The sequence below is a fragment of the Pectinophora gossypiella genome, chromosome 10 (assembly GCF_024362695.1).
Source record: "Pectinophora gossypiella chromosome 10, ilPecGoss1.1, whole genome shotgun sequence".
In the NCBI taxonomy this organism is placed as follows: Eukaryota; Metazoa; Arthropoda; class Insecta; order Lepidoptera; family Gelechiidae; genus Pectinophora; species Pectinophora gossypiella.
The window spans coordinates 12,563,460-12,574,621 of record NC_065413.1 but is presented as its reverse complement, the minus strand read 5'-3'; the positions used below and the strand labels follow the sequence as shown (position 1 = coordinate 12,574,621).

Below are 11,162 nucleotides of genomic sequence, written 5' to 3'. Positions count from 1 at the left end.
CTGAACATAGGTACCTAGATGGGGATGTTTCTGGTAGCCAATGGGCCCTTCTACCTACTTATCTATTTTTTCATTTTGAATGTGAACCTCTGGGCCACCCTGTATATAACATAAGCTCACGCCTCAGAGGTACCTACATCCATTGGGTCCAGTCTTGCCCTACTGCTAGACGCAGATAACTCCTCATACTACTTAGCTCTACCACGCTGCTCCATTGCCGAATAGTGAAGGTGCCTCCATTAATAGTTAACCCACTCGCCAATTTTTCAAGCTTTTAGCATGCTTTAGATATCATCAAATACTACTGACTGATATTAATACATATACTTACCTAAATGTATTTTTTTCGGGAATGTGTTCAGTAAAAAAAAATCTTTTATCGCCTGTCGATGACACACTCATTTTATTTCACACATCAGACAATAATTGTAGGAGTGAAACGATAAATTAGAAATCAGCGAATGTGTGGGAGGAGGTTTCCGGTGTGGAAGGATTCGGGGAGTTAGTGCGATAGATTCGCGATGTGGCGGTGGTGGTGTCTGTTGGTGGTGCTTGTGGTGGTGTGGTCGGCGCCGGCGGAGGCGGTGGTGGGGGGGCAGCCGGCCGCGCCGCCGGAGCCTGACGCAGCCGTGGTCTTTGTCCAGAAGCATGGCCTCAGCGCCCGCCTTGAAGGACTGAAGGACGAACGCCTGGGATACTACAGCTTCTTTGGAATAAGGTTTCCTGATTTATTTTGGATTTGAAATTTCATATTCGGTGCCTTCTAAGATTCTTCTTCATGTGTGCCGAACTGCCGAATCATTCGGATATTCTTTGGATTTGATTTGCCATTAGTGATGAAATGATTCGCTCATTTGCGCGTAACGCGTACTATGGGAGACTTTATTGAATGTGCCTTTGTTTTTCTAGTGTAGAGAGTCGATACCTACAAATTACATACAATATTTTTTAAATAACAATTTGCATTTCATGTAATTTTGCCTCAGCGGATACTTTGATAAACATTTCCGGTAGGTATTCATAACTTAGTAGCCATTAGAATCTGTAAATTACTGTAAGCGATCAAAATACAAGGTCCGATCTTTCTAGATATGCAGAACCTCCAGTGGGCCAGCGAAGGTTTCAAAGGCCGGTTCGTCGGTACTTGGGCGGCGATGTTGCAGCTAAGCTGGGTTGTATGCCGTGCCCGCAACCTAACCCTCGTAATCCGAACATGATCATTGGGCATGAGGACTGCCTCTGCGTCAATGTCTTTGCTCCCAAAATGCCTGGTGAAGAGCAAGGTAACAGTTACAATACTGCTAGTAACAGCTAGCAGTAACGCAAGAGCGCAAAGTATCTAATAGATTCAGTAAAATACTTAAACCTTGAATTTTTTGAAATACTAAATGTAATATCCCTTCCTATGTGCTTCCTGTCATATTCATAATCTCAAAAAACATGTCGTAAGTCGGTTCAGTGATTCTGGACTTCTCCACTAATGAGGACAAACTTTGCCTTTACCTATTTATAGTGTCGCTTATCGGTCTATTTACTCTTGGTCTACTTTGCAATATTGTTGAGTGGATAGGTCGATGAGTCGATAAATGAATAATACTTACTTCATTTCTGTTTTGATCAGGAAGTCCTGTTGTTTTCTTCATACACGGAGGTAATTATAGAGGAGGGTCATCATCGCCATATGGTGTAAGTGTTTAATACAAACCCTAAACATTCTATAGCTACATTAACTGCACAGAGAACATTGTTTAGGTGCTTATATTGCCTACTTGACCACATTGTTCGCATGTTGCAGGGTCAACACTTGACACAAAAGGACACAATCCTAGTGACAGCTCAGTACAGGTTGGGATCACTTGGCTACTTCAGTACTGCTGAGAGAGATGCTTCGGGTAATGCTGGTTTGTTCGACTTACGATCCGCCATGATCTGGGTAAGTTGAAGTCATGATAACACATGATATTAGAATGTTCATGAAAGTTAAATATTATTTACGAAATAGAAGAAACGGATTAGGTATAACATTATCTGTACCATACTTCCGTTAGAACCCCTGGACATATCCCACGCAGATCGGCGAATTATTTCACCACATTGGGATGAGTAGATATAATGGCTATCGACAGGAGGAGTAGGACCCTACCACGTTTCTTAGCTTTGCTAGTCAGTCATTGTCGTTATATTGTGGGTAAGCGTCTTGGGGTTCTACCACACCACCAATCGGTCGTTTTTCGATCGGCAATTAGAACAGTCGACGTCGATCATCAGCGATTTTTATGGCAACATATGATGATCGTCAAGGACAGTTCCATTCGATTGTTGAGATTCGTCACTACTCTTCCCAACGGCTCGTGTCATACACACACACATTAAAGCAGTTACTCTCGTTTTAAGATCAAAGACTACATCGAGTTCTTCGGCGGCGATCCAACGCGTGTTGTCGTGATGGGCCAGGGATCTGGTGGCAGTGCAGCGTCGCTTATGGCTCTGTCCAACGAGGGGCGGAGTGCCACGGGGGTCGCGGCTTTGTCGGGCGCTCCACTGTCCCCTGGCGCGGTCAAACCTGACCCAGCCAAGTACGCCAAGGAACTAGCGAAAAGAACTGGCTGTCCAGATGACCCTGCAGAAAGACTGATCAGGTGCTTGAGGGAACTACCTATGGAGAAGATAGTTAAGGTACTGTTTAATAAAGCTTTCAACTTGTGCACCTTATAAGTACCTACATAATTGTGGTTTTCTGCTTACTAAAATTATTTATTTATCACTTTCAAGGCGGATTCGGAAATGTCAATGGACAATGTAGACACCAAGCAATTCTTAGACGAAATATCCGGACGTTCAGGTAAACTTTTTTCTAGTGCAAGACTAAAGAGTATTTTTTTGCTAGTTAGCTCTTTATTCTTTATTATAAACGCGAAAGTTTGTGAGGATGTGTGAATTTTTGTTAGTAATTAACGTTTAAACTACTAAATGGATATATTAATAAAACAATTGTATTATTGCTCATATATAAGGGTAACACATAGGACTAAATTTATAAAGGTATTAAGTAAATTGTCTAAAATGTTTCGATAAGTGTAAAGTAAGTAGGAAAAAACTGTCATCTGCATTCGCTGCAAGAACTGTAAAAGTGAAACTACAGCTCATGTTTTGTGCAAGGTAACGGAGCCCGAGTGGAGGGCGAGGATGACCTGCGGGCGCTGCCGCCGCTGGTGGCGGAGGCGCCGGCGGAGTCGCTCGCCAAGAAGAAGCAGCGAGTGCCACTGCTCACAGGAGTCACCTCAGCCGAGACTTCTCGCGCTGTCTTCGGTAACTTACTTTTGGAAACCTATTTCTGCACAATAAATCGACTTTATGAGTTTGAATTCATGTTTGGATCATACAAATAATGTTATGGGCGATAGGCTGATCCCTTATCACCATAAGGTTCATCATATCCATCTTTGGACTTCGTATCAACAGTGGCTGCAAGTTGTCTTTGATTACTTGTGGCTCTGCCCACCCCATTAGGGATTACGGGCGTGAGTTTATGTATGTGTATGTTGGATCATACATAATTGGTATCACGTGGTTTCCAGAATGTACAGTATGATAAAGTATCGTGAATTTAACGTATTTTATACATAAACAGTCAAAGATCAATCAATTAAAGGGGGTATGGATCATACTCCACCACGTTGCTTCACGCGGGTTGGTGGGGGCATTTGGGCTAGTAGCCCGGGTCCAACGGCTTAACGTGCCTTTCGAAGCATCGAATCATCATAAACGTATCAAAAAAAAAAAAATACACAAAAACAGAAAACCTTTTTGTTTCCTACAATATAAGATTTTGTTTAGTAGTTATGTGTGGGCAGGTTAATATCTTATTTTTTCTGGACAGGAAAATACAATAAATTCCTGACCACGCAGCTGACGGAAGTGAAAGACTTTATAAAGCAGGAGTTGATAGCTGGTCTGAAGGACGTGGTGACGGGAGTGCGCGGGCTGGTGGCCATACCGGCGGAGACGCTGAAGCAGGTGCTGCCGCTACCAGACTACTACCAGGCCGTGTTCGACAGCTCGCTGAACGCCATCGATGGACTCGATGAGATTGCTGAAGCTACAGGTCGGTAATACTCTATGGACTTCAATCAAACAATAATTCTATCAAACAGAAAAAATAAGTCGTGAAGAAGTGGAGGTCGAGGATGAAATAAGTTAATGTCGTAAGACTGAATGTACTTTTAAACTCCAAACCCTATAACTATTGTCTCTGGAAAAAAATATTACAAAGTCTTACTTCGAGTAGCTTCCAAGTGTTCGACCTGGGCAGGCACTTTTTGTAATCTTAATGTTGTATCTTGTGAGAACCCTCAGCGCTCCATTTGTCTGGCCAAGTAGTTAATGCTATCTGAGCCAAAACTACGACAAGTCACGTCATAAAAAAAGTTAAAAATTTATGGTACTTACTTGTTTTGTTTAGATCATAAAGTTGAAACTCGCTTCGCTTGCATTAATTACATACTTATTGCATCAATTGTAATTATGTATGTACCTACTTATCTGATTACTCTTTTTAATGCCAACAATAAATAACTGGTATAGTTATAAATAATACAAAAATACTACTACTTACTTATTTAAGTTAGTAATTTAAGTGGAAAATCAGCCAAATACAGTTTAGGTCAAAATACATTTATCGGGAATGTGGGACTGCCTGAATGTACCGAGTAATATTTTCTAAAATGTCTGTCGAAAATCGTACAGCAAAGCAAGTAATAATAGCTAAACATCTGTTCCCCTATTATTATATTTCGTTAAGCCCCAAGCGCAGGGGTCTTTATACGAAGGGTCCCTTTTTTAGTCCCCATCCTTGTATCGATCGCAGGCAGGTAGAACGTTTTTGTTAGCACTGATAATAATAATACTACGATCTCAAAAGAGAGGCCCTTTTTGAACACTGTGAATTCTTTCGTTGAGTAAGAATAAGTAGTTGGATTTTTACGATTATATTTCGTCGCTTCATTCGTCTTTTTTCATAGGTAATCTGTAGCTAGAAATTTTAAGTCCAGGCTATGATGTGATCTCACGATGTGTTTCGAATGATTTTTAATTCCATTTTTAACAACAGAATGTAACTACGGAAAATACTTAGGTAAAATATATATTCTGTTCTAAGACACATTCTCATCTGTTCTAAGAGACATTCTGTTTTTATATATATATATATATATATATATATATATATATATATATATATATATATATATATATATATATATATATATATATATATATAATATTTTTTAATATGAATGTTGGTACTGACGAAGCCTGTGGTGGATTAAAATTTGTTTTTTTTATTATATATATACTAAAATACGCCAAAACACATAAAAACACAAAGATATATAGCTTCATTCTTCAGATATAATATAAATCAATACAAGGTAGTCTTTAACCTACAGACAACATCGCTTATATCTTCGATTTAAGCGACTCATATAATATTTAAAGATCGAACTTCACTTAGAAGTTCGTTTGACCATCAATTATTATTCCATTTAGAGAGGTAGTTAGGACTTAAACTACTACTAGTCTGCAAAACTGCGTAGGTACTACACTTTTAAAATTAGAATAACTTTTTACACAAGACAAACTTTCGAAATAATAAAAAGGACTCGAGATGTTTCTTATGTAAGTATACATAGTTTAATAGTTATAAAGAAAGCCGGTAAAAAATATATATGAAACATCTTTAATTTTAAAATGTGTAAAGTAAGTTTAGAACCGTGGGAATAGCTTTAGACATGAAACACTTATGACGTCCTAGTAGCTCCTATATCATTTATGATTAGAGTTAAGTAAGCAAATGTTGTAATATCCACCACGTGGCAGTACGTACTTCTACGTACATAAAATCATATATACAGCCTATATATACAGCCTATATATGGAGAAATTTATTTTTCCAAAAGAATACAATTCACTTAACTAGAGAAATACAAAATACCTTAAATTAAAATTATCTTAGTGAGTAACGGATGGACGCGTAAATGCTATGTTATGCTCAATAATCACATAAGTACCTTCAAAAACAATATAAATGGTTAGCCACCAGTCTAAATAAAGATTCTTAGTTTCTCATCATAAGTATCACTACTAATAGAAGAAGACCTAGAAGGACGTAGGTACGGTCACGAGCATTAATATGTATACGCTTTGGTACCATGCCACATTAACTTTTTTGACAAATTGAACTGTAAGTCTCACTAAATGTCAAATATGTTAGTGCGACAGAGTCCTAACGTGGGTATATTATATTGCTCATGACTGTACATTGGCTTGGGGATGTCCTTCTTTAGATATACTTTGGAACGATTGATGAATATGGAGGAAGTAAGAGAGATATGTCAGGATCGAAACGAAAATGGTCTCTGCTTACCCCGGTGGGAAATAATCGTTACTTTATGTATGTGGTTTAGTACGATCTACTATGAACCGGCGTGCGTGTATGAAGCGATTGATGAATGTGAAGGAAGCAAAAGAAGTGTGTCAGGATCGAAGCATATGTATTACTAACACTACCTGTATAGGCACCTAAGTTTATTTGTTACTAACGCAATATGGAGTGTTGCCTGAAATAAAAAATAAGTGTAAATAAATTATTATGTGCGCAGGGGACGCGCTGTTCAACTTCCCGGCGTACCAGAGCGTGCGCGAGTGGAGCGCCGGCGCAGACAGCCCCGCCTACCTCTACAGCTTCGAGCATCTAGGGAATCTGACCAGGGGTTCGCACTTCGTGCCTGGACTTGCACTCACTTCAGGTTGATATCGGAAATAACAAAAAAAAGCAATTCATCTAAAAAATATATTGCAATTTGACATTTACGCATATATAAAAGTTAAGTGGGCAATGCCAACAAATGTCAAATTCAAATTCAATTCAAATTCAAATTCAAATTCAAAAATATCTTTATTCAGTAGGTAACATAGTTACACTTCGAAGCGTCAATTTTTACATAACGAACGTCTCATCCGCCTAAAACTACTCAAAAAGCAATACTTATTGCTTTTTTAGATGAATTGCTGCGATGTGGCATTTTTACCCCCCTGATAAGGATCATGATACTTATAAGAAAACCAGGATGCTCATTTCAAGGTTAGCCCAGCTGACGTCATCCCACACTCCATTGCCATTTCGTAAAAAAAAAAAATTACCCACGACCAATGTTTTTAATTTACTTTGCAAGGCAATTTTGAACTTTTACTTACAGTTTTAACGATTTTTGTATAAGTTGTGTGACAAGTAATAGTACTTAAATACATCCTCAGTAAGTAATTCACTTAATTTTCAATACCTAATAAAATTTGCGTCCTTGAAATGTTGGAGATACCAATCTAATGGTATCACAGTGGTAACTCTTACGTCATCAATGCTATAAATAGCGGCTTTTTATTCCTATGAGCATACCCGGTTTTCTTATACCATGATAAGGACCATCTTTACCGCGGTCCACAGGATATTTTGTTCACTATACAGGGTGTTAGTGACATTGTAACGAATACTCAGGCAGGGGGATGATTCAGACCATGATTCTGAGTTAATATCAAGTGGATTTTTTCGCCGCAAAATTCATGTTTTTTTTAAGTTTTTTTTTAATTATTTTCAATTTTATACTTTTGCGATGGAAAATTCCACTTGATATTAACTCAGAATAATCAGCTGAATCATCCCCCTCAGTATCCGTTACGATGTCACTTACACCCCACACAAGTACATACGGTAGCCATACAAGTAGGTATGGGTGTTAGTGACACCGTAACGAATACTGAGGGGGATGGTTCAGATCATGATTCTGAGTTGATATCAAGTGGAATTTTCAGTCTGAATATTCCTGAATTTTTTTGTGTCTTTTTTAATTATTTTCAATTCCATACTTTTGCGACGGAAATTTCCACTTGATATCATCTCAGAATCATGGCCTCAATCACCCCTCAAAGTTTTCGTTACGATGTCACTAACACCCTGTATGTCTGTACTAAAGAACTGACTGACCCTGATGTTTACCCAACATTTTATGACCTGTGTTCAGTATACTCGCCATGCCTACGTGCTAAATGCAAAAAGGAAATGCCAAGTTTATTTGTTTTATTGACCAAAATCGTATTCATTATTCATTGGGCGTTTTTATAACGAAAATGCTGATGCTACAGTGCGTCATGGTTTTTGTCACCATTTCGTTCGTGAGGCTTTGACTTGTTATTTGTGTAGGTATCACCACGAATGTACCAAATGGTTGAAATTAGACATACACATCCATTAGTATCTTGTCTGTCACGAATATGACGTAAGTAATGTGAAACAGACTGAGACCAGACTTAAAATGTAGTGATTTATAATCTCTTTGACTAGACTGATTTGTATTTGAGGCTACATTTGAGGACGATTATTGTCAAAGTAAACCAAGGTGGAGGAGCTCGGTGGCGCAGCGGTAAACGCGCTCGGTCTGCGATTGTTGAAGTTAAGCAACTTTCGCAAAGGCCGGTCATAGGATGGGTGACCACAAAAAAAAATCATCTCGAACTCCTCCGTGCTTCGGAAGGCACGTTAAGCCGTTGGTCGCGGCTGCATTAGCAGTCGTTAATAACCACCAATCCGCACTGGGCCCGCGTGGTTGTTTAAGGCCCGACCTCTCTATCCATCCATAGGGAAGGCCCGTGCCCCAGCAGTGGGGACGTTAATGGGCTGATGATGATGATGATTGTCAAGGTCGAAATTAAAATCTCACAATGCTCTATACTAATGAGGGTCTTTCTAGGCTACGTTCCCCAAACACAATATAGATGGCGCTGTTCAGATTTAACGTGATAATTACCTATTTTCTCATTGCTTGGGGTACATAATAAATACAAAAATATAATGTAATGGCAGAGTCGTATAGGTATAAAAAATAATTGTTTCTTGATATTTGGATCAGATACGTTTAGAATTATTGCTACATATATTTCTTCTCTTTAGTTTGATCAAAATAATAATCGGTGGAAGACATGTTGTGCCCGGGTGTAATAACAAGGATCATCATTTATTATAACCAAAACAAAGAAAAAAAAATGCATATGTTTGTTATCCATGAAAGTAGAACGTTAAACGAAGACAAAACTGTACAGCGCCATCTACAGTTTTTTCGGAGAACTTAGCTTTGAAAGTCCCTCATTATCAACCAAGGCATATTTATATGCCTTTACTCTTTAAAAAAAAAAAAAAATTTAGCTGTATTTCTAACAAAACTAATGACTAACCGATAATGCATCCCTTGATAACGACTTCCATCAAATAAAATTCATGTTTTTCTACCTCATCTGAGGTAAGCTTTAAGCTCTGTCTAGACTAGAGAATACCTTTTCTACTATCTTCTGTAAAACTAACTTAATATAATTATCTTACTAGAACTCGATGATGCTAAAATGGAAGGGAAGACAGCCAAAGGTCCCGCGCACGGGGACGAGCTGGCTTATATCTTCGAACCCCTAGACGACCAGGGCAAGTCTCTAGGGGGCGAAGTCTCCAGTACTGACGCAAGGGTCCGGGAGAACTTCGTCGGCCTGATAGCGAAGTTCGCCCACGACCTCAGCCCTATGGAGAAGAACAACAAGTCTGGAACCCTGAATCTTATGCCATTCTCCAAGAACAACGATCAGTTCATTAAGATCAAGGATGAGATTACTTTGGATAAGGATTTCAGGTACGTCTTCATGTAAAAGAAGCTTTTCTGTCATAATTTTAATATGGAAAGAAAACTAACTGCTTAGTATCTGTTGACACCTGGTCACTTGGGTAACGCTCAAGCATTTTTGACCTATACGGCTATAACCTAACAGCTCCCGTTGTCCAGTGGTTGAGCGTTGGGCTCACGATCTGGAGGTCCAGGGATCCCTGGTTTGGTTAGGGAACTGCAGACTGATCTTCTGGATTGTCCACAAATAAAATGCACGATAAGCAGTCGGTCCCAGCTATTATTTATTTAGTAAGGTAGACATTACATGCTGTCAGGGGTCTTTGGCGGATCAATAAGTACCTAGTAACCCTAACCAGGGTCGATGAGGTCGGTTATTGATCTCACAACCCACATCAGAGAAGAAGAGGTGTGGCATAAATTACACTGAACTGAGATTTACTTCCAGGTTTTGCCAAATGGGTCTCTGGGGCAACATGGCGGACCGCGTAACGGGAGCCCTATGCAAAAACGTCATTGGCAATTTGCTGAAACTTCCGAAGCTGCCTGTCCCCCTACCAGTGACCCCGAAGGTGCCGATATTGCCCAATGTCATCGGAGGTCTTGTTTCGAATAACCAAGACTCTCCCAAAGAAGTTTTTCAGGTCACGAGAAGACCCACTAATGCACCTAAACGACCAGGACTAGGAGGTCTTCTAAACGGCTTATAAATAATACTATCAAATTTTATTACCAAATAAAATGATTAAGATTTTAATGCAGATTGTATTTTTTATCCTGATTTAAGAGAGGCTTTATACTATTTCCTGACTCTAAGGTAAGTCAGTCCAGAGCTTTATAGTTAACCATCACTAACAGCAGAAGGGCTTTTATATTTACCTATTCAATTGTTATTAATAAATGTGAAACACTGTGTATGTGTGTCTGTCTGTTTGTTTCTCCGTCTTTCACGGCAAAACAGTGCGACGAATTGACGTGATTTTTTAAGTGGATAGTTCAAGTGATGGAGAGTGACATAGGCAATTTTTGCTCTATCTAACCCCCCACTTCCCTAAAATGGGATTGCGGAAGTTTGTATGGAGCATTCCGCAATTTTGAAGGTAGAAAGCTAAAAATTGGTATGCGGAGTATTTGTTCAAACAAAATATCGTGCATATTTTTTTGAAATCTGCCCCAAGAACCCTTTCAAAGAGGTGGTGAAATTTTACATGGGACTTTTCGCAGTTAAAGGTAAGAATTGGCAAATTAGGAAAGGGGGACCGTGTTACCCCGAATTTAATGCGACCAAAGCCACGGGCAAAAGCTAGTATACCAAATGTAGTATCATCAAATACTGTCTAGGTAAATGGCTAAATTAGACCTTGACTGTATTTATGGAGCAATTAAATGTGCTGAAAGTGAAATACCCATAGATAAGGCAACGGCTGTTGCAACATGGGCTTGAAT

General features: G+C 39.2%; 1 protein-coding gene across 1 annotated transcript; it reads left to right on the top strand.

The window, feature by feature from the left end:
• The first annotated feature begins 482 nt into the window (after positions 1-482).
• LOC126370052 (carboxylesterase 4A) lies at positions 483-10,473 on the top strand. Its single transcript, XM_050014697.1, has 11 exons — positions 483-718; positions 1,090-1,283; positions 1,622-1,686; positions 1,796-1,933; positions 2,395-2,676; positions 2,773-2,842; positions 3,160-3,309; positions 3,881-4,105; positions 6,660-6,806; positions 9,431-9,725; positions 10,165-10,473. The coding sequence occupies exons 1-11, from the start codon at positions 522-524 to the stop codon at positions 10,424-10,426; spliced, it is 2,025 nt and encodes a 674-aa protein (XP_049870654.1). The 5' UTR covers positions 483-521; the 3' UTR covers positions 10,427-10,473.
• Positions 10,474-11,162: the final 689 nt, after the last annotated feature.